The sequence below is a fragment of the Lemur catta genome, chromosome 15, assembly GCF_020740605.2.
Source record: "Lemur catta isolate mLemCat1 chromosome 15, mLemCat1.pri, whole genome shotgun sequence".
In the NCBI taxonomy this organism is placed as follows: Eukaryota; Metazoa; Chordata; class Mammalia; order Primates; family Lemuridae; genus Lemur; species Lemur catta.
In genome coordinates this window covers 38,489,380-38,517,116 of record NC_059142.1, presented here as the reverse complement: position 1 = coordinate 38,517,116, position 27,737 = coordinate 38,489,380, and the positions used below count along the sequence as shown (strand labels likewise).

The window sequence follows — 27,737 nt, the reverse complement described above, 5'->3', positions numbered from 1 at the left end:
AAGTTTGGGTTGTTTCAATAACATAAAAGTACATCATAAAACGAAATCACTGATCATTTCTTCCCTTAAAATACAATCCAAAAAAGTTCAATGTTAACTAGTTATTATCACTTAGCTAAATGATCATATTTCACCAACAATATTTTAGCCTATAGCTAGGCAATATTTTCTGGAGTCTTCAAAAATTGCACTCAAGCACCATAAACACCACATTTTTATGTTATCACAATGAACAAAATGTTCAATAACATGATAATGTAGCAGTCTAGAGAAAGAAAAAAACTCCAGGCAGCAACGAGGTCTATGCAACGTGGCTTCTACTGAGAACTTGTGGTCTGTCTGTGCAGAGATTTGACTCTGGAGTTTTCGAAGACAAGTGAACTAGAATTATGGTGGTAATAATTTATATATGAGGAGTAAGTGTGGGAATCAACAAGGTTGGAGGAAACCTTTCCTATATATTTTATTATGCACTCCTGGCCTGGTCTCCAGATCAGAATATTCAACAGTCTTCTTCCTGCGGGCATTCTCCACTTGGGTCCAACACAGGCTCCACAAACTCCGCGTGACCACATGTGAACACATCTCGTAGCCCTTTGCCACGACCCCTCCCCAAACCCTGTCCTCGTGGGCCCCTGTTTATAGCCAATATTCATTTAGATTTGGTCACATACGTTGAGCTCTATTTGTTCATCATCCTGTTTTGCATCTCAGAACTTCCAACTGAAATCACCTTCCTTCTGCTTAAAATCCTTTCAGGTCGCTTTTAGTGAAAATCTAGAAGCTAATGGCAAACTCAGTTTCTGTTATCCTGAAAATGTCTTTATTTTAGACTCCTTCAAAGATAATGTCACTGAGTAGGCAAATCTCAGCGTGGCAGTACTTCCTCCAGCACACTGAAGATGATGTTCCATTTCCAGTGTCCACTGTCACTCTCAAGGAGTTAGCCATCCGTCCAACCACCACTCCTTTGCTGGTGATCTCTCTTTCCTCTCTACCTGCCTGTAAGATCCTGTCTTTATTATTTGGTTTTCTGTTCTGATGTGTGTAGTTGTGATTTATTTTGACTCATTTTGCCTGGAATTCATTAGGTCTCCTTAATGGAGAATTTGTTTCTTTAAACAATTCTAGAAAATTCTCAATTTTTACCTTGTTGAATGTTTTCTTTTCTTATTCTCTCTCGTATTCCTCCGGAACTCTGATGAGACATAATTAGACTTTCTATCTCTAGCCTTCATGCCTCTTGACTCTCCCTTCGTCACTTAGCCGCATTCTGAATAATTTCCTTAGAGCTGTCTTTTTGTTCAATAATTCTCTGTTTGGCCTTGCTTAATCTGTTGTTGGTCCCATCCACTGAACTTTTAATTATCATTACTTTATTTATTTTTTCTGGCTGATTTTTCAAATCTTCCTAGTACTTGCTCCAATTTTCAAGTTTATCTTTTATTTTCTAAAAACACTTTGTATTCTCCCTCCAATAATTCCATAGCCACTATGAGACAACAAATCCACTAACTCATTGAAGTACAGCTGAAAACTACCAAATAAGTACAAAAAAAAAACTAAATATGCCAGATTAGCTATGCAAAACATAATAGTGTAAGTTTACTGTATCAATCTCCTGGTACTCATCCCCCAGCTTCAACAAATAACTCATGGCCAAACTTCCTTCATCTTTACTTATACCCTCCTTCTCCCTGTCTGAAGAAGACAATCACTCCAGAGATTGCAGACTCTAGTCTATCATATCCAAACTGCAATTGCTTACCTGTGATGGAAGAAAAGGAAAAAAGTTGAAAGTCCTTTGAAAACTACAGTGCCTATAACAGCTCCCCAACTACTGGCCCTACTTAATATTAATCATTAACACCCTCAGTTGAGTCTGTCCTAGAGGTCAAAATGCACCTCCTATTAAAATAAGGAAGTTGGGATCTAATAAGTATTTATTTATAGATGCAGTCACCCAACAGGCTGAAATATCAGGGGCTCTAAATTCATGACTTTGCATATGAACAAGGGTCAGCAAAGGATGTTTATTCAATTCTCAGGTATAATTCAGAAAAATGAATTGCTGGGAAATACTAGCTTGATTTCTTGTGGTCGCATTATAAGATAGAATAACCTTACCAAAGCATAAAAAATTCCCCTTGGAAAAGCTTCCATGTGTTTATGCAAACTCTTCTGCCCTTACATAAACACATGGAAGCTTTTCCAAGGGGAATTTTTCTACTTCAACAAATTAGTAGATTGGATGACTGTGTCTCATAACGATAGCCCCATTGTATCATATTTTATTTTAAATTTAAAAACCTCAAAAGCCTATAAAATCTAGCCAAAAATCTGTAGGATAACCCATAGACAAAGTTATTTCTCCAAAAAATTAAAAATGGGATTTTAACTCTTTGACTTAAACATAACTAGGTCCAGCCATAAGCAACAAATGTGCTAAAAAAAAAAAGAGAATAAAAATTATCATGTTTAACAACTACATTTATATTCCTTTCCAGTTACAAAGCTAACTATTGACTTAAATAATGCTTGTACACGCCTTGATCATATGTGTTAGCATATAAAACTCTTAGCCGAGACTAACTCACTGCAAAACTTGTGTAAATAGTATAATTTTCTAATAACTTTAATCAAGCAACCTCCTCCTACGCCCTTAATCAATATCAAAAACCACATTCATTTTTTGAATTTATGAATAAAGAAGAACATGGCTCATGTGTTTATGAAAAGTTCTTCTTTACTATAGATTTTAGGTGTGACATCTGTTAACAAAGTGATTTATAACTTTAATAAATAGCAAGTTCTGCTTGTGACATGTTCAGTCATTGGTGTGAGCCCTCAGTATTGGCTGATGAATATATGAATGCATAAAAATATAGCAGCTGTTCACACATATATCATAAAATGCACAAAGTAGGTTTAACTTTATATCTCAATTTTTACTCTTGTGATATAACTGAGATAAAATCTAACACAACATATTATTTGAAAGTGTGCTGTTTATAAGAGAGAAATAGTATGATCCGACCTTACTTTGGAGGAAAGGTGTTTGTAGAAGAAACTTAAACTCAAAATTCAAAAGCCACTGGTTTCTAGAGAATCAACTCTTTTATTTTTAAGAGACTGGCTTTCAGAGCAACAACAGCAACAACAAATGAGCCACTAAAACAAGACAAGTAAATTCCACATTCTATGTTTTTCATTGTTTCGTTTGTGTTTGCTTGTTCGATTGCTTTAATTCTACACAAATCTCAATGCAATTAAAGCATCAGGATGATAATGAATGATTTTTTTTGGTGACTTTTCCAATCTCTTCTAATTAATTTGATTAAGGAAGGGATTTAAATGCTTCAAGGGAGGTGTGAATTTTCGGCCAGGGGTTTGAATGAAGAGAAGCAAGTGAATAAAGCGTTTATTCAGTGACTACGATCAGATCCCCACTGGTGAGATGGAGCCGTGTGTCTGGAGGTCACACGCACACAGTGGCCTCCGGCTCACCCTGGAAGCCGGGTGTAGCCCCAAGGCACTCCCCGTGCTGTGACTGTGGGGACATACAAGGAAGACCAGAGGTCTGGGGAAGCCTCTGCTGCTGAAATCCTTTAGGGAATTCTCACAAGGAGCACCTGTAGCTTCAGAATGGATAAAGCAGAGTCTGTCTCCTGGCGCGTGTTGAGCTGACCTTCCTCGAGAAAGACAGACCCCCCCCATGCACCATGCCCGGGGCAAAGCACTATGCAATTTATTCTACGTTTCTTGGTAACAGGACCTAAAGCCAGGCAGTGACTGAAAACTTAAAATGCATTATCTAGTCATAGAACATTAGAAACAGAAGAAACAAACCTCCAAAATCATCTAACCTAACCTAATTCATTTTCCCAACCTACACCTCCAAATGTGTAAATATTTCATTCCTCTTTTAAATATTCAAGGTTTTGTGTTTGTACAAAATATTTTAGTAGCCTTATAAAGTAACATGTCTAAACAGGCATAAACTTGAAAGCAAAAGAAAAAAAAAAAGAAAAGAGTATAAAACAGCGGTTCTGAAAACCAATTCATCAGTAGAAATAAACCATTGTCCTTGAACGCCAGTGTGACTTTCAATTATGTGCCCACATCTGTCTTTTTAGATACCTAAATTATACATGAGGATTGCAAACATTCTTTATGTGTACATTAGGACCAAAAAAAAAAACCTGCCATGACAGGTGCAAGGGCTAAAAGAATACACCTCCCTGTTTCCTTTTGTTAGCTCTGTTTGAAAAAAGAAATCACCCCTGAGAAAAGCCTCTAAGAAATGCCTCTAGTGGTAATTTCTGGAATTGAATTAAACATATTGCTGTACAAAGGGGAAAAAAAAAAAAAAAAGGCAAGGCAAAGTGGACAGTGCTGCCAATCCTAGTGACATGTCAACAGAGGAGGAGTTTCTTTTCTGTGGACTCCATAAAAGGCCAGCTCAACACCCACCGCTAGATAGACTGCTGCAACCATCCAGAAGCAACATGTCCTTCATCCTGGAATCCCCAAAGGATTTTAGTCGCAGAAGCTTCCACAGAACCCTGAGTTCCTCCTTTCAGGGCCCTGCACTCAGCCCAAGCATGAGGGGCACGCTGCTCTTCGGGGCTGCACCCAGCGTCTACGGGGGTGCCGGGGGTCATGGCACCCGCATCTCCACCTCCAGACCCATGGTGAGCTACGGGAGCAATCTCACCGGCGCCGGCGGCGGGGACCTGTTGCTTGGTAATGAGAAAATGACCATGCAGAACCTAAATGACCGTCTGGCAAGCTACCTAGAGACAGTGCGGTCCCTGGAGCAGTCCAACTTCAAACTTGAAGCACAGATCAAGCAGTGGTACCAGAACAACGCGCCCAGCACTGGTAGGGACTACAGTGCATATTACAATCAAATCAAGGAGCTGCAAAATCAGGTGAGGGACGATGCCTGTGTTTCCTACTCTACTGTTCAGCTTCATGATAGATCAAGAGGGCATTTGTGTTAGGTGGGTCCAAATGGCCTTGCTAAAGCAAGTTAGGCTGAAATGCTACATCTGTAAACATTCTTTCATCTACCCTTAGTGCTGGAGTACCTGACTCTATAATGGAATGACTTTAAATCATACTGTGTTTTAAATTTTTTAATCTAATTACATAAAAAATATGAAAATTTTATCCTCCAGTCTCATAATCTGTATCTTTGTTAACAGCTTACCACGTCAGGGCTAAATGGGTAGTAAACGATTTTTCTGAAAAGACCTAAAGATTTTTTATGTGATAAATCTTTCTTAGTTTTTCACCTAGTCCTCATCAACTTTTGAAACCCCAGTCAATTCAGAGATTTTTCTCCTTTTATTTATGTAAATTTTGTAATACGAGTATTTGAATGCTGTATTGGATTTAAAAAATTAAGTGATTCAGGGTGGAAACAGGGCACGGAGTTCTGGGTGTTAACGGTACCTGGGTTTTTAAATATTCTGTTTAATAACATGACCATCATCACCAAGCAGTTCAGAAACTACCTCTACAGCAATAAAATGTTCTATTGCCCCCAATTCACATTTATCTCAATCATATCACAACCTGCTCCCATGTCAGTCAAAAAAGGTGGAGTTCTCCATTTTACCAATTGCATGAAGAAAAGGAGAAGACTTTGCTCCTAATTGGAGATTTCAGATATGACACAGAGCGCTTACTTTGCTTTACTGTTCTTATCTAACAAGAAAACTGTCCTTTCATTTTCATTTCTATTTTAAGATTCATATTCCTTTAGGGTAAAGCCACTTACTTACTAGGAAATCTCTTTTTCTTGAGTTGTATTAGACATCAGTGCGATTCGATTCAGAGACTCTACTGGAAGTGATTTTGGGATTTCAGGAACTGTAAGCATGTAAAGCAGTGGTATTTAAACGGTCCTTCCTGCCAACAGCTCACCCTCCTCAGACTCTCACCAAAAACGTTCAAAATAAGCCAGCCTGTCTCTGATACCTATCTCATGTTTCTGACTCTACTTTGGATCATCTCGAATACACAGGCATAGCCATCATATGAAGGTGGCCCTCTCTAGGGCCAGATCTGTTGAAAGAGACATGTCATTTTAACATCTTCTCCAAGTAGATTTTTGATCTATTTGCATCTTGGAAAACTCACCCCCTAGTTAACCACTTCTTAAGATCCAGACCTCATCTGTGCTGATATTCCTACTGCCTAACACAACTCCCACGATATAGCAAGTGTTCATTCATTCAGCAACATGTAGTGAATAACTAGGTGCTAGGTACCATGCTGGACCCTGGGGAATATGGTAGTGAACATAATATGATTTAGGAGAAAACAGGTATCAACAAAGGCACCTACCACACAGAGGGATAGTGAGAGCACAGGCAGATCACCCAGTTCAGTTTTGAGGACATCATTCAAGGCTCCCTTGAAGTGATGTTGTTTAAGCCAAGGTGTAAGGGAGGAGTGGGAGTTCACCAAGTGAGAAGGGCTAACAGGAACATTCTAAGCAGGAATAACATCAAAGGCAAAGCACTTAATATGAGTTTGATGACTCAAGTGTAGTTAAATTCTCTTTTTGTAAAGTCACAAGAAAGTAGACCAAACCCTGTGGTCTAGAGTTGCATTTTACAACCCTATTATGTTAAATACCATGTCATTATTCTTTCTGTCTATTTTCACATGGAAATTCTTGAAATGAACATCATTTTTGACATAAGAGTGGTTGTATCTGAGGATAAACTCAGTCTTTGTAAAAACTCCCATCCAATTAAAAGTGTCATTTTTTTCCTCACGTATTTTCCAGATTAAGGATGCTCAGCTGCAAAATGCACGTTGTGTCCTGCAAATTGACAATGCCAAACTGGCTGCCGAGGACTTCAGACTGAAGTAGGTTCTCTTAGAGATGGCAAACTTTCTGAAAAAGAATTCTTTTTAGTAGTCCTTCATGACACTCAGCTTTCCATGTTATTGTTGGTAAAGGAACTAAATTAAATATTTCAGGAACCTTCAAGTGGAAAGGATGTTAGAAACCATGTGGTCTAGCCCAGCACTCAGGGATGGACTTCTGTCTTCCACAACCCTAATATTTGATCACCCAGCATGTAACTGAACACCTTCAGTAACTACCACTGTTCTGGTTGCTAAAATGTTCTTTTTTTAGTAACCTGGCATCTACCTTTTTACCTACTGAACCTAATTCTGCCCTTTGGAGTAATAACAAAACGATTTATAATTCCCATTCTGCCTAAGCGCCTTTCTGTTATTTAAGAGAGCCTTATGTCCACACTTAGTGATTCTCCGAGTAGTCAAGCAATTACAGGTGTATGACCCCAGTTCCAGGGGTGACTCTTGATGCTTTCTAGTTCACCTGTGCTTTACGGTATGGTCTGACCAATCAAAGAACCAGGACCAATCTTGGTTAATACGCTTTGAATTATGTTTGTAGTAATCACACCACAGTTGATCAGAGCTGTTACTCATAAACTGCTTCTACATTAGGGCTTCCTCACCCTAAATTTATATAATGTATTAACACCAAAAAGTCCTCTGTGATTAAAAGGTTAAAAGGGTAGCATTTTAATGCTACCAGGGAATAAAAAGAAGCAAATGGGAAAACAGATCTGAAGATTAAAGCAGTAAAATTCATTCATTCCAATTTTGCTAAGTCAGTATCTGAGTGTCCCGTTGCATTATTATCTTTTGAAGTTTGCTGTTTTAGAACAGTGAGCGTATCTAAGATGGTAGAGGAAAATGTACGACTGTCTGAGATAGTTCACTTTGGATATATCAGTTTATCATGAACATTTCATTAAGTAAAACTAACCGTTCTGTAATATCAATCATAATCCTTTGCTGACACAGTAATTAAAACAATTTTTAAAATTTCTTTTTAAAATATACTCTGTAATTTAGAAACTTTTAAAGTTATTTCAAATTGCCTTTTACCAGTCACTCCAAATCACAGAGATGATAGTATGAAACAAATTATCTGACTCCAGGTTCTCATGCACATTTCATGAATGTATAAAGGAAGACATTATAAAGTGTTGAAATATCTCCTCATGTACCACATAAAAATATATCTCATTAGATTATCTCTCCTATAATCCCTTCAGAAGGACTGTTGTCTCTGCATGCTAATTACTTGGCAGGTATGAGACTGAGAGGGGCATGCGCCTGACGGTGGAAGCCGACCTCCAAGGCCTGAATAAGGTCTTTGATGATCTAACCCTACGCAAAGCAGACCTGGAGCTTCAAATTGAGGATCTGAATAGAGACCTGGCTCTCCTCAAGAAAGAGCACGAGGAGGTGAGGAAATACTCCACAGTGGTATTGGGAATTAGGCTCTAGTAATAATGAGGAAGAGGAGGAGGAACAGAAGGTGGGAGAAGAGTTGGTGGTGGTGATGGAGATGATGAAGATGACAGCAATAATGATGTAAGCCCTAACTTCTTTTCATAAAGTTGCTTTAGGTTAAATAAATGGCTTAGAGCAGAACCTGGACCACAGTAAAGCCCTATATAGGTTCTTATGTTCTTTCTTTTTTACTTACTCCCAATGAAAGAAGCCAGAAAACTTCTCATGTCTTTTCTGCCCAGCCTTATCTGAGAATGCGTTTCAGACTAAAGTCAATGGGGATTTTCGCTCCCGTAGGAAGTCGACAGCCTGCGCAGGCACCTGGGCAACACCGTCAACGTGGAGGTGGATGCTGCTCCCAGCCTGAACCTCGGCGCCATGATGAATGAAATGAGGCAGAAGTACGAAGTCATGGCCCAGCAGAACGTTCAGGACGCCAAAGAAAACTTTGAGAAACAGGTAACAGCATAATTTAAAGTGTCAGCAAATACAGAGAAGCTGTCCTCCAGAAAGGGATAACTCGTTTTCCCTTCCTTCCCTCTTTCCTTCATTACTCATTTATTTTTCTTTTTCATTCTTGGAATTTTAGACTAAAACTCTACAGCAACAAGTCAAACTGAACACTGAAGAGTTAAAAGGAACTGAGTCTCAACTGACCGAGCTGAGACGCACCTCCCAGAGCCTAGAGATAGAACTCCAGTCCCATCTCAGCATGGTAAAGCACATCTAACTTCCATGTCTCAATCCTGTGTGTGTTTACTAAGTGTCTGTGTTAGGAACTCTGCAAATGCAAAAACCAATAAGAAATAACCTTTGCCCTTGCAGAGCCGGCAGGGAAACAGGTCAAACAACTGATCATAATTAAAGGACAGAGAGAACTCGAGGAAAGGGCAATGCACTACACAAAGGCAGAGGAAAGAGAACTGGGACATTTCACAGGGAAGGTGGCATTTAAACTAGATCTTAAAATTTGAGATGAATTTTGAAGCTGAAGAATAGGAGTAGAGACATTCCAGGCCAAGCAAATCAGTCATGATAACTTCAAGTCACAGTGGCCCACAGCAACTCTACATCCTTCGTGGGTTGGCTGCAGCTGTGCTCCTGGACATTTCCGCTCCCAGGGGGTGAAAGGACTAGATCCTATCTGGGACATGCCAGTGTTGTGGCAGAAAGAAAGAGCAATGGCAGGACCACAGGATAGCTCTTAAAGCTTCTCAGAAAAGGCATTTGTCAGGTCCACCTGCATTTCATTAGCCAAAGAGAGTCACATGCCCAAGCCTGGTGTCAATGGGTTGAGGAAGTCTAGTCCTCCACTCCAGAAACACCACAAATCGCATGGCCAAGCCTGAGGAAGGAGCTGGAGGCATAACCCCCTCACAATGTAAGGAAGCAACTATCAAGAACAGTAATGTGCCACCCTGAGAGAACAGTGGGTGCAGAGCTACAGACAAAGAAATACTCCAAGAGCTGGCTGGCTGAGGTTGCCTCACGGGAAGAACGGGAGAGGGAGCTAGAAATACACATGAGGCCCACAGTGACTGGCTGCAGAAACTCTTCTTAAAGAAATTAAAATGAACCCACCTCTTAAATCAAGTCCTTAAATAAGAAACTCCCTCTTTTCTTGTGCTTATAGAAAGAATCTTTGGAGCACACACTAGAGGAGATCAATGCTCGTTTTAGGGATCAGTTGGCCAAACTCCAGGCTCTGCTGAGCTCTCTAGAGGCCCAACTGATGCAGATTCGGAGCGACGCTGAACGCCAGAATGCTGAATACAATACTCTTCTTGACCTAAAGATCCGGCTTGAGCAGGAAATTGCTACTTACCGCCGCCTTCTGGAAGGAGAAGATGTAAAGTAAGGCTCTTAGCATTAAGGGGTATATGCCAATGTCTGTATGCTCTCCTATTTCAATGTCCCTGTCACTTGTTACCCAAAAGTAATTACACACACACACACTACCATCAACAACAACAATAACAACAATAAAACAACAAAAATAAGCCAAAAAGTACACACACCCCTGAAATATCAAGTACAGCCTTGAGGTTGTGTGGTAGGACTAAGTTAGAAGATGGCTATCTAAATGATACAGATTATGCTTATGTTAATTTTTATGATTCATATATAATTGAAAGCACGACTTTTTGGAAATTGTCATTGAGAGCTCGTGAAGTTAATAATAGGCCACAGAGATCCATGGGAGCCAGTTTGAGAACCATCAGTGTGGCAGTAGCAACTGTTCTCAGATACCACACCCAAGAACATCAAAAGGTTAACATGAGATTTGAACTTGCATTATTTTAAGTATAAAAACTTCTAGCATATGTGAAACCAGCCCATTTTGAAACCATGTATTTTTCAAGTTAAAAAGCAAGACACTCAAGTTTGCAATAGCAAGCATTGTAAAAGGGAAAAAAATAGAAAACAGTATTAAAACACACAAAGACTTTGCTTTGAAACATAAAAGTCAGGAAGACACTCCATTTTCAAAATGGCAATAACACATTTTTCTGTTTTTTCTTTTTTTTATTAAAAAAAAAAAAAAAAAAAAAAAAACAGAACTACGGACTATCAGTTAAACACCCTGGAAGAAAGAGGTAAGTTTCTCAATGTTTGCACATTTTCTCTAATACTCAGCAGCTTTCCATCAACCATGTGCCATTGGTGAAAAGTAAAGGGAGGCTGTCTTAGTCTGTTTTCTGCTGCTGTAACAGAGTATGTGAGACTGGGTAATTTATAAACAATAGAAGTTTATTTGGCTCATGGTTCTGGGGGCTGGGAAGTCCAATATCATTAAGGTGCTGGCATTTGGTGAGGGCCTTCTTGCTATGTCGTCTCATGGCAGAAGGCAGAAGAGCAAGACAGTGTATGCAAGAGCCAGAGAGAGCAAGAGTGGTCTGAACTTGCTTTTATAATAAGCCTACTCCCACGATTATTAACCTCTCCTGAGATAATGACATTAATCCATTAATTCACCTCCTATTAGGCCCCACCTCCCAAAGCTGTTGCATCGGAGATAAGTTTCCAACATATGAACTTTGGGCGACCATAGCAGATGCCAATTCTCAAATGAGCAGATATGACACCAGGGATTCTAAAAATCTAATATGTAGAATAAAGAAACCCTCTTGGTGGGAATTTTGGCGCACTCCCTATAAAAGCGTGATTTTCTTGGCCTGTGTTATTGCTGTCCTGAGACATCCTGAGAGCCTGAAAAGGGAAAATAAGACTCAAAGGTGAATTTTGCTTAATTCAAGATCGCCAATTTCTGTTCAAGGGTGGGGACAGTAGGAAATTTGTAAATTTGGGGAGAGTGGCACATTTTCCACATTTATTTATAAAATGGACTTAAGATTATTTAAGAAAGAAAATGGTTCAACTTTTTTTCCTAAAAGAAGGAAATAAGTACAAACTAATAATTTAAAGTTGAGTTTTACAAATCTTCAGAGTCACATGCCTGAATTAACATTTAATGTTTAATGTGAATTCAGATATAAAGAAAACCAGGAAGATTAAGACAGTGGTGCAAGAAGTAGTGGACGGCAAGGTCGTGTCATCTGAAGTCAAAGAGGTGGAAGAACGCCTGTAAACAGCTGCCAGAAAGAGATGCTGCTGAGGTTTTGAAAGAAATGTGGCCATAACTTTTGCTCCCGACAAGAAAGGGGCCATAAGAAAGCACTATCAATACTTTGTGGTGATTAGAAGGGGGAAAGCCTATTTATCAGACTTTGTAATTGAATATAAATGTTTTACTCAGAGGAGCTGAAAATTGCCTACAAAAATGAAATCCAATGAGCACTAGAATATTTAAAATATCATTACTGCCATCTTCATCATGAAGCACATTAATTACAAGCTATAGACCGCCTAATATCAATTTGTAGGTAATGTTCCTGAAAATTGCAGTACATTTCAATTATACCAAACCTCACATAGCAGAGCAGTCTATGCAAATTGCACATAAACCTTTCTCTAATTTTTTCCTGTTTCTGAATTGCAAAGCTCCCATTTGGCAGCCCCTGGATTCTTAATTGAGCCAATTTCTTGGTTAATCTCACTGAATTTCCAGTATCAGTACAATTCTGCTACCTTTGAGCTGTATCTGTCTTTTTCCATTGTTCCTGCTGCCTTTTAAAACCCAACCCAGCTCTTTGAATAATTTGAGAGTCAAATTCCAATCACAAATGCTGAGCAGAATGAGAATGAAGTACAATGCCTGAAATGGGAGTGGATTGAAAACAAAATTAGAGAAAGCCTTCTCAAGGCAGAACGTGTCTCCTTTTGACGATAAACTGTATAAACCTTCAGGTGCTCTCTTTCTTTGTGTGGCAAATGTATAGAATGAAATGTTTCTCACTGTTTTTTCAATAACAGCGTTACTAAGATTTAATTCATACACCAGGAAACTCACCCTTACAATGTGTACAAATTCAGTGATCTTCAGAATATTTATAAGGTTGTGCAACCATCACCACTATCTAATTTTAGAATGTTTCATCACCCCAGAAAGAAACTTCATACCAATTAGTAGCCACTCCCATTCCCCTTCCCCTCAGTCCCTCACAGCGACTAATCTATTACTACTTCCTCTGCCTATGGATTTGCCTATTCCGGACATTTCATACAAATGGAGTCATACACTGTGTTCTTTTGTACACAAATGTTCAGAGCAGCATTATTCATAATAGCCCCCAGTAGAAACAGCCCAAACATCCATCAACTGACAACGAATAAACAAAATGTAATACATCCATACAATAGGATATTATGTGGTAATAAAAAGGAATGAAGTACTGACATTTGCTATAACACAGATGAATCTCGAAAACAGAAGATATTACAGTAAGTGAAAGAAGCCAGATACAAAAAGATATGTATTGTATCCTCACCCTTTTTGCATTTCAGTGAGCAATAACTGCATGTGAGTGCTTATGGGAAAAATGAATTTGCCCTATATCATTGTATTCTAGTAAATACAATGATACGATAGATTGGACTTAAAATTTGACATATAAGTTGTAAATATTTTGAGTTTGCTTATTATATAGAAAATAATTATGTGATTCACTCAAGAATAATATTGATAATACCCACCATTTATTGAGCACCTACTATGACCAAGCATTCCAACCATTTCACATATTTCTCATTTAATTCTCACAATAATCCTATGAGGTAGAAGCTATTAGGTTGAATCATAGGACCTTGCCAACATATAATTTCAGACCTTGAAAAATAATAATTTCATGTGGTTCAAACTTATTATCCCCATGTTACATATAAAGATAAATGAGGATTATATATGGAGACATGAGATAAATACTTTCTCAAAGCCACAAAGTTACTGAGCAGTAGAATGAGACTGAACTTGGGGCTGTTTGTTTAAAGCTAATACCCTCTTAAGCAACTAATTACACAACAAAACAAAATGTGATTCGTACTTGAAACAGGCATTTGCCTGCCTTTGTTGTTTCCATGTTTTCTAATTGTCATTTTCATTAGCCAGACACAACAGCCAATTGTGGCAACTGTCCACCTTTGTTAGCTAACATCACACACGACTTGATTCAGCACAAACTTTTATCAGAAACGATATTTTCACCCATTTTCATTGCTTTGTTTTTCAAAGAAGTGAAGAAGTTTCACAACTTATTTTTTTCTTAATTTCCTTTCAAGTCATGCCAGCTAGTAAATTGCTTTTAAAGATGTTAACTTTTACAAGTGAATGCTTTTTCAACTACCAAGACACATTCCAAAATCGTCTGAAACTCTGACATACAAATACCAGAGACTGTAAGTCTGATGAATAAAAATCCTAAGCAGATGGGTTTGGAATTGATTAGGCATGATCATTGTCATATGGCAATAATGACACTTTGTTCAAAGAGGTGGAATTATTATTCTTGACTCAGTTTCATATCAGAAAAATAAAGATTTTTCCCCCATCCTTCTTCGTCTATCTCTACTTTCTTCCAAGTAATTTTTTAAAGAAAGTAGGTGAAACCACACATACAAGTGGAACCAGATGGTGGGGTTCTACTTCCAGTTCTGCCAGTAGTTGCTGTGTGAAAGTGAAGCCTTAATCTTTGTATCTATCTATACTTCTTACGTGAGCTAAGAACCAGAACAGCACGATCTTATTTCTGACAGTATATACAGATGCAGAGGAGATTTGCAGTCCTTAAATATAGGTCTCTTTGTCACACATTAGAATTATCATCCATGTATTTCCTCACTTTATATGAAATCATCAGTGCAGAAGCAGAGCTATCAAAATCAGAGGGAACCCCTAGAGATGAGGTTAGGATGGAGAGAACTATTTTTTCTGGGCTCTAGGGATTATTTCTATACGGAGTCTGGCAACATCTAAAAAGGAAAAAGACATGCAGTGATATAAAATCAAAACATGGCCAAAGAGTTCCCCTGGACACCCTCTATTCTCAACCTCACTCACTCATGGTCAGTCTAAGATACCTGATTACACCCCCGATAACAACTCCAACTTAAGTCCCAGCTACTTGGGAAGCTGAAGAGGGAAGACTGCTTGAGCCTAGGAGTTCGAGGTTGCAGTGAGCTATGATCACACAACCACACTGTCAGCCTGGGCAACAGAGCAGTGAGATACTGTCTGTAGAAGGAAAAAAAAAAATCCAACTTAAAGCGTTGGTTAGTGATTTCTATTTTTTAATTTCCCTTCAAATATCTCTGTTTTCCCTCCCCTAGGCTCACTTCCAAGATTCCCCTTAACCAGGGTATTATTTTATCTTGCTCCTCTCTCTGACCACGTACCACTTCCAAAATCCTCCCCTGCTTTCGAGAATCATCAAGCTCTGAAGTCCAGAAGTCAGGCTCACTCGTGCCTCTTTGGGGGTCCTTGTTTAACCCTCATCTCAAAAGTACAACAAATAAAATGCAGGCAACCCAACATTATTTCACTCACTCACAGGACCTTAAACTCTTATTCAAAGCCAAAGGTGCTATGGACTGAGCAATCAGTGAGTTGCAGAAAGTGCCAGGGCTAACTTTAAGGGAAAGAACTCAGGTGGAAAATCCTGCAAAGAGCAGGAAACTAACCAACCTAACTTGAAAAGATGAGTGCACGCTTGACTTAATAAAAATCTAAATATTTACAAATACCACATGAAGAATTTTCTCCATTTTGAATATTCCCTAAACTCTACAAAAATGGAAGACAGAATTCTTTTGAACAGTTTGCCCTGGCTCTAGTCATTTTCCTCTGTGCCTCAACCTTTGTAATCACTTTGCCAACAAGCCCAAGATTGTGTCCTTCTTTTTTTTTTTTTTTTTGCATTCCTCTCTGCCTATACATTTTACACAGCTGTCAAAAAAAATTATTTTCACTTCTAAAAACTCTAAAGCAGAGACTTGATTATTTAACGTAGCCTCCCCCTTCCCAAAAAAAAAAAAAAGCCACTGAAGAAGAAATATTTCCCTTTTCAACTTCTGAAGTTGCTCCCCATTCATAACTGAATTCAGAATAAATCTTGGTCAAAGCATACCAGTAAATTAGGACATAGTCATTTTCAAATGAAGTGAATCTTAAGTGACACATTTAAACACATTAAGAATTAAGTGCTTTCAAGTGAAATAACTGCAGGAGTGTAGTGATAAAGTTCAGCCAAACACGAGGCTACGACTCAGGACAAAAAATAAATTAGATATAGTCTCCCTACCTGAGAAGCTTAGTCTCAGATAATATATAATATACATAGAAACATTAACATATAATGTAGAAACAAAATGTATAGATGTTGAGCAATTATTCAAAATTTACATATAGACATTAGAGTTGGAAAGCATACATTTCAGCACAAAATTTTTTCCAAGTTCAAAAATACAAGTGAATCATATTCCCATATTATGTGACCATGTCACTAAGGTACAATTTTTAATTTGGCACACTCCCATTGGCTCTGTAAGCAAGTAATAGCTTCTGTTTTCATTTCTATGGCAGCAAAATGGAATCCCTGTCTTGGGGGCAAGGGGCTGGGGGGTGCAGAGGGAACACCACTTGTGAGTGAATAGTTAACAACTACAATGTCAAGTTCCCGTGTGGGGAATACAAGCTTAACTTGTGCTTTATAAGATCTCTGGAGATGTGGTTATAGGTCAAAGCTATAACTAAAAACACATTTGCCTACATGTTTGCAGAATTTCATATGCAGCATCATTTCTTATAAGCCATGAAATGTCATTCTCTGGGTCTCAGCCTGTACACTGAGAAATTCAAAAAGAAAGGTGTTTTTTAAAGGGAAAATGTTGGCCAGGTGTGGTGGCTCATGCCTGTAATCCTAGCACATTGGGAGGCCAAGGCAGGAGGATTCCTTGAGGCCAGGAGTTCAAGACCAGCCTGAGCAAGAGCGAGACTGCATCTCTACTAAAAAATAGAAAGAAATTATCTGGACAACCAAAAATACATATATATAAATTAGCTTTTTCCTTTATTTATTTTTTTGAGATAGGGACTTGCTCTGTTGCCTGGGCTAGAGGGCAGTGGCGTCTTTATAGCTCATTGCAACTTCCAACTCGTGGTCTCCAGTGATCCTCCTGCTCAGCCTCCCAAGTAGCGGGGACTACAGGTGTCTCACCACCACGCCCAGCTAATTTTTCTAATTGGCAACGTCTGTTGAAGGAATATACGTAATACATGCTGGAGGGAGAGCACTGAACAATGAGACAAGCCCCCTGATTTCATGGAGTTTACTAAGAAGGTCAATTCTTATGTAAAGAAAAAACTGCTGAAAGAACTATAATATTCTACCCAAAAATAGCTCTTTTCAGTGTTTAAGAGGTCTTCTCCTCCAAATCGGGAAAAAGAAACCATGCCATATCCTAATGACGCTTTTAAATCCTCAAAAATTCAAATTCCAGTTTCAATCTGGAAGATGAATTTATTTCTCACCTTCTCCAGTGCATTTCACAGATGCTTCTGAAACCACATTGCACTAGAAGATACACGAGATCACAATTGGATGGCTTATGTTGGATTTTCTGAAGGAAACAAATAGGAAAAATGAATGAAGAACTTCAAAAAGCTCAAGGCTCAGGAAGCAGTATTTATTAATTTCTCCACTCAACAATCATTCGTTGCTTTCCTACTCTGTGTAAGACACTGGGCAGTGCTGAGAAGACAGGCGATAGAATAATTCAGAGAAGAAAAATTCCTTATGACAACCTCACTCTACTCCACCCAGCTTTCTTTTTAGTATAATAAATATTTAATGCAAATGATTATCCAATTATTTCTATATCAATGAATTTTCATTAGACATAAATCATTTGCTTGTCAAGCTGGCCAAAAAGGGAGTAGGGGAGGCACCTTATTTTGAGTGGAGAAAGTGAACTTTTCAACTGCAACACCCATCTCACAGCCTATAAAAGGTTACCGTTTCGGCTTGCTGACACCGCTTCCTCTCTGGTGGTGGCCTCCTTCCCCAGGCTATGGATCTCCCAAGCAACAGCATTTCGCTCTCAGTGCGCAACTCTGGACTGTCCCGGCGGCTGTCCTCGCAGAGCGGGATAGCAGGCAGACCCAGGGTCATGTCTGCTTCCAGTGCTGGAAGTGGCTATGGGGGAAGTGCCTTTGGCTTTGGAGCCAGCCATGGGGGAGGCTTTTCTGCTGCTTCCATGTTTGGTTCTAGTGCTGGCTTTGGTGGTGGCTCTGGAAGTTCCTGGGCAGGAGGATTGGGAAGCTCCTTGGCAGGAGGACTGGGCACTGGTTATGGGAGAGCTATGGGGGGAGGTGGCTTTGGAGGGCTGGGGATTGGATTTGGGGGAAGCCCAGGAAATGCTTCCCTAGGTATTATCTCTGGCAATGATGGAGGCCTTCTTTCTGGATCAGAGAAACAAACCATGCAAAATCTTAATGATAGATTAGCTTCCTACCTGGATAAGGTTCGAGCTCTAGAAGAAGCTAATACTGAGCTAGAAAACAAAATTCGTGAATGGTATGAAACACGAGGAACGGGGACTGGAGACCCTGCATCACAGAGTGATTACAGTAAATATTATCCACTGATTGAAGACCTCAGGAATAAGGTAAGAAGATGATTTGGGGGGGGGGATTTTGGAATTATTTTTCTTTTTTACAATTACAGTATTTTACAGTGATAATCACCTGCAATTTAGATATTTTTTCAATCAGACTATACTTGACGCAATTTTCTCATCCCAGGTTGTTTAGTTCCATTTTATCATTTGCCATGGAGTGACTGTATTTCCACTATCTTTCTGTAGGAAATGCATGTTTCTGAATTTTTCAATATTACTTGATAAATATATTTTCTTAGAAAAGTGACTTAAACTTTTAATAAAACAGCATTTGAACACCACCACTGTAAGCTTCATGTCAAAAATACATTTGTATAATACCACTATTGTAGGATTTCACTTTGTGTGTCTCTCCCGATTTTGCCAGATCATTTCTGCCAACATTGGAAATGCCCAGCTCCTCCTGCAGATTGACAACGCCAGACTGGCTGCAGAGGACTTCCGGATGAAGTGAGCAGAAAGACTGATCATCACTGACACACCCCTCTATTTCTTCTCATTCCTTATTTTCTTGCCTTCGTTGATAGCAAATATTTCAAATCTCCTGAAGTTCGCATGCTCCACGCATTTAGCGTTTTGGTAAATCCAACATACAGTATTCTAGGAAGTAATTAGAATCAGACACAATTTGCATTAAGTGTCCTTAAATTTTAAGTTGCTTAAACCTAGGACTATGGATCACCATATTTGTAATGTGCTATTGACCATAATTCCACCAATGTCCTCAACCTCAATTTTCAATGTATCAAAATGCATTAATAATTTCTTGTCAAGGGGTTAAATGAACTGTTGCTTTCCTGATGACACACACAACTGAAAGATGAACCATGCCCTTATTTCTATATTCCTACCTCCTTTCCCATGCCTCACTCTCACAGACATCAGGAAGAAATACTAATTTCCTTTTCGACTCACAAAATTTCCACACAGGAAGTTGCAGTAGTGATGGTCTTAAGCCTGTAAAATCTTGGTGAAAACTACTAAAGAAGTATCAGTGTTTTAAATTAAATCATGAGGAATGTTAAGTAAAAATAGTAACTATTATTTTATGTTCAGTTGCTTTCAGGATGCCATTAGCAACTCCACCTAGAGAGGGGCTGCAGCTATTCACAGCCAGGGCAGCCAGCAAAGGGGGAGATGTTCCCTTGGCATGCAGTGCTATTGGGGTTCATTGCTGGTAGAAAAGCATCACCTCCTTTTCTTCTCCTTTCCAACTGAGCAGTAAAATATGGGGGGAAACAAGAAAAGAAAATAGTTACAAAAACAACTGCCTCATATGCTGCAATGCTGCTATTATTCAATACTCGCACAGATGTATGAACAACATAACCCTGAATACGGCAGGGGCCTTGTTCAAATCGTTGCATTGATTCCCTAAGCTGCTTTGCACTCGGTTTTCAGGTATGAGAACGAGCTGGCCCTGCGCCAGACGGTGGAGGCCGACATCAATGGCCTGCGCCGCGTTCTGGACGAGCTGGCCCTGTCCAAGACTGACCTGGAGATGCAGATTGAGAACCTGAACGAGGAGCTGGCCTACATGAAGAAGAACCACGAGGAGGTCAGTCCTAGGACAGCCAGACTAAGCTGCTTTTTTTTTTTTTTCCTCCCAGACCCAAGAATTACAATTTCAAATTTATAAACCTGGAGTTAGGACAGATATGGAGGATACATTATCTCCCTGTTAAAATGGCCATTTCTGGGCCGGGCGCGGTGGCTCACGCCTGTAATCCTAGCCCTCTGGGAGGCCGAAGCGGGTGGATCGCTCGAGGTCAGGAGTTCGAGACCAGCCTGAGCGAGACCCCGTCTCTACTAAAAATAGAAATAAAAACTATCTGGCCAACTAAAAATATATATACAAAAAATTAGCCGGGCATGGTGGCGCATGCCTGTAGTCCCAGCTACTCGGGAGGCTGAGGCAGTAGGATCGCTTAAGCCCTGGAGTTTGAGGTTGCTGTGAGCTAGGCTGATGCCATGGCACTCACTCTAGCCCGGGCAACAAAGTGAGACTCTGTCTCAAAAAATAAATAAATAAATAAATAAAATGGCCATTTCTTTTGGATTTCTGTGTGTATGCATGTGTGGTACACAGGGTAATACACACACACACACACACACACACACACAGAGAGAACTCCGATGTGCTACAGTGTGTATATCGCAGGCTGGTGTGAATGGACATTGACAATAGGCTTCCAAAGTAGTGTCTACTGGGTTTTCAATGACTGCGGCACAAACGGTGTGCAAACCCAGGGACTGTGTGCAGCCTGCGGTTTGGCAGCTGTAGGTGAAACCCCCAGGGACTGTACTCCCGGCCTTCTTCCATGTAAAGGCTGTGGCCCCTTAACAAGCAGAGCCAACTTATCCATCACCCCTAGGGCCTGTGATAATTTTAGGGACCCACAGAATATGTCTTAAAGTGTAAAATCAGAAGAAACTTTTAGGTAAAAATGTTTTAATATATTGTATTAATATATCTATCTTTATACCAACGCAGTCATAAAATAGAATTTTTAATGTATTTTTGTGGAGAAAAAGGCCCACGATGGCAGAAGTACCTAGGGGCCACGGAAAGTCACAATGGGCTCCTGAATCGCCCCCTCTCTCTCTCTCACGTGCTGTCCCCAGGAGCTCCAAAGCTTCCGAGTGGGGGGCCCAGGCGAGGTCAGCGTCGAAATGGACGCTGCCCCCGGAGTGGACCTCACCAGGCTCCTCAATGACATGAGGGCGCAGTACGAAACCATCGCCGAGCAGAATCGGAAGGACGCGGAAGCCTGGTTCATGGAAAAGGTAAGACAAACAAAAGCAGAAGGCTTTGACGACATTCGCAGCACGACCCGTAAGCGTCCCCTCGGGCCTGTTTGCTGTTGCAGAGCGGGGAGCTCAGGAAGGAGATCAGCACCAACACCGAGCAGCTTCAGTCCAGCAAGAGCGAGGTCACCGACCTGCGGCGCGCCGTGCAAAACCTGGAGATCGAGCTCCAGTCCCAGCTGGCCATGGTAGGCGCGCGCGCACAGAGACGCGGCATCATTCCAACTTCGCAAGAAACGTCGCGTCCAAATAACGTTAGGCCGTTGGCTGCCTCCTCTTGTCAGTCCCCTCCATTGTTCTGTCTGTGTCATTTCCCTCCCGCGTGCAGAAGAAATCCCTGGAGGACTCGCTGGCCGAAGCCGAGGGCGATTACTGCGGCCAGCTGTCCCAGGTGCAGCAGCTCATCGGCAGCCTGGAGGCGCAGCTGCTCCAGGTGCGCGCGGACGCCGAGCGCCAGAACGCGGACCACCAGCGGCTGCTGGACGTCAAGGCCCGCCTGGAGCTGGAGATTGAGACCTACCGCCGCCTGCTGGACGGGGAGGCCCAAGGGTGAATAGACAATTAGGTGGACAATACCTTCAGGGGCCGACAGACAATGGACACCAGATGCAGGTTTTGCTGCAATAGAAGGAATGGTTCTTCAGTGGACAGAAAACCACAAATCTAGTAAAGATATGCCTGGGCTTTGCTAAATGCTCTACACTTTGCAAAGTGTTTTTACCTATTATCTTAATAATTCATAAACCACTGCAAAGAGCAAAGGCACCACAGTTAGAGACATATTGTAAAGGAGTATTTCCATGTACTAGAAAAATCACCCATTCAATTTCTGGTATCAGTGACCCCATGAAAAGAATGACACATCGGAGTGGTAGCCATCTGAACCACCTACGCTAGCAAACTTTCTAAAAGGACTATCAGTCTGGACTTGTGGGAAGAACTCAGGGCTGTAAATTGGGAAATCTAATTTCTAAGACCAGATCTCTCATTAATTGCCAGGCTGCTTCACTTTCTAATATCATCTCCTTTGTTTTCTTACAGTGATGGTTTGGATGAGAGTCTTCTATTTGTGGCAGACTCCAAATCTCAAGCAGAGTCAATTGATTCCTCTAAAGGTATGCAAAGTCCCTAAGAATCACTTAGAATAAGTCATAATCCTATTTATTAATAATGAAAATGGTAAGATCTCATTGACTATTGCAGTATTCTTAAGAATTTAAATTTAAAGTATATTTATATTCTGAGCCAACGAAAAACATGTATACATTCCTGCTGCAAAATGAGTAGTCTGCACTGTATTTAAAACTTTCAGCAAGCCTAGAAGGGAAAAAAAAACTACCCTGCAACAAGATATTATGAGCACCATAACCAGCTTTAAAATGCTTAAAAAGAAAAATATTTTCATTTCTGCACAACACTAAACATTTTATTTTCATTAGATAAAACACATTTTTTAAGAATGTAAAAGTTACTTTTGAAAGTTTAAATTTGAAGTATCAGCCAACACCTAATTTAGAAGCTTAAACAGCAGCCAATTTTGGATTAATATTTGAAACACTAACTTTTGCCCCCTTTATTCCATTTTTATCTTTAGACCCAACCAAAAAACGAAAAATCAAGACAGTTGTGCAGGAGATGGTGAATGGTGAGGTGGTCTCATCCCAAGTTCAGGAAATTGAAGAACTAATGTAAACGTTCACAACATCTGCCCTATGATTGGTTCATTAGGAACGAGAAATTTACAAGTAGAAATTATTCCTTTCAGAGTGAGATGCTATATTTGTTCAATCTCTGTTTCTTCTGTTTCATTTTCTTTGGATTCCCTATTCACGCTGAGTCCTTTTTGCCCTTCTGAAACAATTTTAATCATAAGTCATTGTGGCTACATTTCTCTTTATAACAAACAAAATTTACCCTACATCTTCCTGGACCTGGAGTAGTCTTTTAATGACCTTTCTTCTGTTGACCTGGAATAATTTTTTAATCACAGAGCTTTGATCAAGTAGTGTTGTTTTAATAGAGTTAATTTTAATAAAAGATGAATGGCAGTGATGTGAAATGTGTGCCTTCCTGATTCCAACAATAATGTCAAGGGCATAGAGAGAGGTTTTTGACATTCTAATAACAAAGTAGATAAACACTGGGACAAAGATGTCAGGGTGGGAGATTAAGAAGATTCTCTTAGAAGTTCTATCCTTTTTACATCAGCCCATCAAGGCTGTAGCAAGATTATATTGTCCACTAAAGGGGATTTTCTAGCACCTTCTTTTGTGCAGTCAAGAATCACTTACTGAGCCGCTATAGTCTGCTGGATCAGAAACTCAGCGAAGAATAAGATCTGTTCTTTGCCTGAGGACACAGTTGAGGGCAGAGGTAGACATCTTTCAGGAATGGTGATACAGTGAAAGAGGTCAAATAGAAGTTCAAAGGACACACAGAGGAGGAAGTGAACAATTTGTCAGGTGGCAATGAAATGCTGCACACAGAAACCAGCCAGGCAGACAAGGGAGAAAGGGAACAGGGCAAATACGTGTGAAAAGACACAGGGGGGTGAACAAATAATTGCCTTGTTCTACTTTCTCCTATTTGGCAGCAGTGAGGCCCAGGGTGGGATTTCTACTGGGGGTGGGGGGGGGTCAGACCCACAAACCAATAACAGAAGTCATGGTGTGTGTTGGGGCAGAAGGCAGTGAAAGTTTCAGCCTGAGGAGATGGTTCAATGTGAATTGCCAAATTCAAAACCCTAGAAGGAAAACAAGAATAGGATTTAAAGATTAGCAGCCTGTGCTCTGACACCAGACTGGGTTCAAACCCTGGCTCTGTTACTTAATAGCAAAGAACTTAACCTTTGTGTGCCTCAATTTCTTAAAGTGGAAATGACAGTGATGATAGTACCTCCTTCATAGCATGGGCTTTGTGAAGGTTAGATGAGGTAATATACATAAAACACTAGGAACTTAGAAAGCACTGGCTCTAGAAAGTGTTCAATATTCATGTCCTATTATTTACGTGTGGAACCAAAATGGGATGAAGAAACCCGAGGAACTGGTGAGCAAGGAGGGACAAAGGAGCAGAAGGGAGAGGGAGGAGTCCTGCCTGGAGGAATTCCAGAACTGGGTGCAAAACCCAGTGGAGGGCTGTCATGCCATTTTAAGCTGACTTGCTTCAGTATGCAGCTTTCTCAAGTCACTCTTCCTTTTAGTATTTTTTTTAACGGTTTCAGGTACTCTACTCATCTCACTTCATTATGCATTCAGCTATCTGTTTAGCCCTCACCTTCCAGCACACCTCCCTGGAGACCTTTACCTTTCAAAACCAAAGAGATTATCAGGGTCTTTTACTAAAAAGGTCCATAGCCCCCAAGTAATAAATGATGCCACTTCCCTGGTACTCAAAAGTGCCTGCAAATAGTAACCATTTAAATAACATCTGTTTTCTCTGTAATTACATCCGAATGGTGCAAGACTCAATGCAGAAAGAGTTTTTGCATAAGTATAAATGCAGCGGTCATTTCTTGGCTGGTATCTTGGTTTCTCAGCATTTCCTTCTTTTGGAAATATTTTTTTCCATGGGGCTCCCAGAGACACCATTGCACTGGAAGTTTTTTCTCAGGCTTCTCTCTGTGACTTCTGAATGTTGGCTCAATCCTCTTGTCTTCTCTCTATACTCCCTCCCCAGGTAAATTCATCTAATCCCATGGCTTTAAATACCATCTATACATTGATTACTTCTTGTAGCCTCCAAAACGGCCCCAGTGGTCCTCATGGCCTTGTGTAGTTCCCTCCCACAGTGAACAGACAGCAGGCCTATTGAAGAAGTGACAGTGTATGACTTCCAAGGACAGGTCACAAAAGGTTTTTGGCTTTGCCTTGGCCTCTTTGATTACACGCTCTGGGAGAAGTCAACTGCCATACCATGGGGAGAAAAGACCACCTCAGAAAAAATTAGTGATTTAACAAAATTTTCTACTGAAGCTCCAATTGCTAGGATTTCATGGAACAGCCAGAAAGAACCAAATAACAGTCCTTTTTTGGTGATAGCTCAGTCAGAATATCCTATAGTCTTCACTTGACAAAGGAAGCATTAGATTTCCTATTACGTAAGTTTACTTGGCCCTATTCTCACTGACAAGAAATGCCATTAGCACAGCATCTATCTTAGTCTCTTCAGGCTGCTGTAACAAAATACCATGGACTAGGTGGCTTATAAATGACAGAAATTTATTTCTTACAGTTGTGGGGGCAGATTCGATGTCTGGTAAGAGCCTGCTTTCTGGTTCATAGATAGCACCTTCTCACTATATCCTCGCACGGTGGAAGGGGCAAAGCAACTTTCTGGGGCCTCTTTTATAAGGACATTAATCCCATTCGCCAGGGCTCTGCCCTCACGAACTAATCACCTCTCAAAAAAAAAATCACCTCTCACCTCCTGATACCATCACATTTGTGATTAGGTTTCAACATACAAATTTTGGAGGGACACAAACATTCAAACCACAGTAACATCCTTATCATGAGATTCCAGCCCTCACTCACTAGGCTACAAATCCTAATTCAACACAGATGTGTAAAGTCTCACTGTATGCAGCAAGTAATGAACTGCAGAAGTGGAAGGTGTATCTTTAAGGAGGAGAACGCATAAGAAAAATCTGATACCTTTATCAGACAGCGAAAGACAAAAATATTATTTATAATTATTTTAAAATATGACATTTTATAAATTTAAAATTTTGCTTTTAAATTCATATATTATGTGTATAAATGCTAGGGAAAGGTCTGGAAAATACTGTATATATGCTAAACTGTTATAGTGGTTATCTCTTGGGGATTAGCAAAGGGTTTGGAGCATATTTTATTTTTTCTCTTGCACATTTTTAAAAACATTCAACAAATAGCACATATGGCTCTGATTATCAGGAAAAAAAACAAATTTTATTATCCAAAACAAATAGATTTATAAATAGGTCACAGTAGGAACGAATCACCTAGAAAAACAACTATAGGTTACCAAGGAAATACTTCTTTAGGCTTTGTAAGAGTGCCATCTGCTGGAATTTTAGGAAATGAACTTTTAAAAATCAGCTCTGCTTTTTCAAACCACTTGAGATGTGTTCAATACTAGAAAGTTTATTTTAAAAAAAAAAGAAAAAGCAAATCTTTTCAAATTATCAACTTAATAAATTAAAATTGTCTTATTTAACTAATAATTAGTTTCTAGAAAGTCCACCAGTAAGAAGGCAGTTCTATAAGGCATAAAGTAAAGAAGAAAGTACTCACTTCGAGTTTAGAGCACCAGACAGCCAATCTGAACTATTCAAGATTTAAAAAATATACTCAGATATCAAATGAAAGTGAGAACTTATTCATATAGCTGAGTAAATGCCTTTGTGTGGAGTACTAAATGTTTCTTAAATCTCGGAACTAAATCTAAGATTTAAATGTCATTGTTTAATATTAGCATCATACACTCAAAATCAAACTTAAAAAGTGAGAGTTTTAATCGAACGTATCCTCTTCATCACTAGCTTTTTGTAGAAGCTAATGCTGCAACATTCAGCTACATATTTATAAAAGGATTTATGAAGACAAGATTTTGTGATTGAAAAATATCTTGATTGTGGTAATGGTTACATAGGTGTATCCATTTGTCAAGAGTCTTCAAACTGTACACTTAAAATAGGTACATTTCATTGTATCCAAATTATAACTCAATCAAGTCAATTTTAAAATAATAATAATTGAATAGGCTGTCTTTGCAATGATACTGCCTAAAAGCACAGAGAGGCCCTGCAGGATCAGCAGTGGTGTGCTAGGGCAAGCTGGCACTTAAGCAGTGATTGGTAAACAGTCAGGAATTTTCCAAGCTGGCTATTAAACCATTGGTAGCTTAAAATTGGCCAGGATGGGAATATTTACGCCATGGAATGTGGGTTTTTTTGATGGACTCCCCTGGAAAACTATTTGATCCCAGCACACCACTAATCATAGCGGTTAGGAACACATACTCAGAGTCCAGTTGCTTGAGTTTGGGTTCCAGCTCTGCCACTTTCTAGTGGTTTTATTTACCCCTCTGTTCTTCAGTTCTCTGGTCTCTAAAATCAGGGCAAAATAGTACCTACTGATACGTAACACCATAGTTATGAGGACTCCATGAGTCAGTTCACACTTGATACATAGCACTAACTAAATATTAGCTGTTAACACTATAGAAAGAAAAAACAAAAACACTTTACAGTTAAAGACATGAATTTGCATATTTCCCCCAGACTTACCACACTCCTAAACAATTTCAGTTTTAAAAAAGAAATGTACAATTTTCTTTTTCATCTGAAATATTTCTCCTTGCTGACTGCTAAGGGGATCAAGTTTTCTAACCTGTGAGGAGGGGGGGAATAATATTTATCCTCCCTATGTCACCTGCATCCATCAATAAGCCAATTTCTGTGAAAGAACCTTACAAGCTGTAAAGCACTTCAGTACTATAAGATGCTAATATTAATG

At 39.7% G+C, this 27,737-nt stretch overlaps 2 protein-coding genes across 2 annotated transcripts; both read left to right on the top strand.

Moving 5' to 3' along the window:
* The first annotated feature begins 4,507 nt into the window (after nt 1–4,507).
* Nucleotides 4,508–12,338, top strand: KRT20 (keratin 20). Its single transcript, XM_045526458.1, has 8 exons — nt 4,508–4,934; nt 6,806–6,888; nt 8,154–8,310; nt 8,656–8,817; nt 8,948–9,073; nt 9,992–10,212; nt 10,918–10,955; nt 11,850–12,338. Exons 1-8 carry the CDS (start codon nt 4,509–4,511, stop codon nt 11,945–11,947), a joined length of 1,311 nt encoding a protein of 436 aa, XP_045382414.1. The 5' UTR covers nt 4,508; the 3' UTR covers nt 11,948–12,338.
* A 5,482-nt stretch (nt 12,339–17,820) lies between these two features.
* Nucleotides 17,821–23,283, top strand: KRT12 (keratin 12). The gene is made up of 8 exons (XM_045526456.1): nt 17,821–18,417; nt 18,797–18,879; nt 19,831–19,987; nt 21,055–21,216; nt 21,300–21,425; nt 21,566–21,786; nt 22,279–22,352; nt 22,832–23,283. The coding sequence occupies exons 1-8, from the start codon at nt 17,821–17,823 to the stop codon at nt 22,927–22,929; spliced, it is 1,518 nt and encodes a 505-aa protein (XP_045382412.1). The 3' UTR covers nt 22,930–23,283.
* The last annotated feature ends 4,454 nt before the right edge of the window (nt 23,284–27,737 follow it).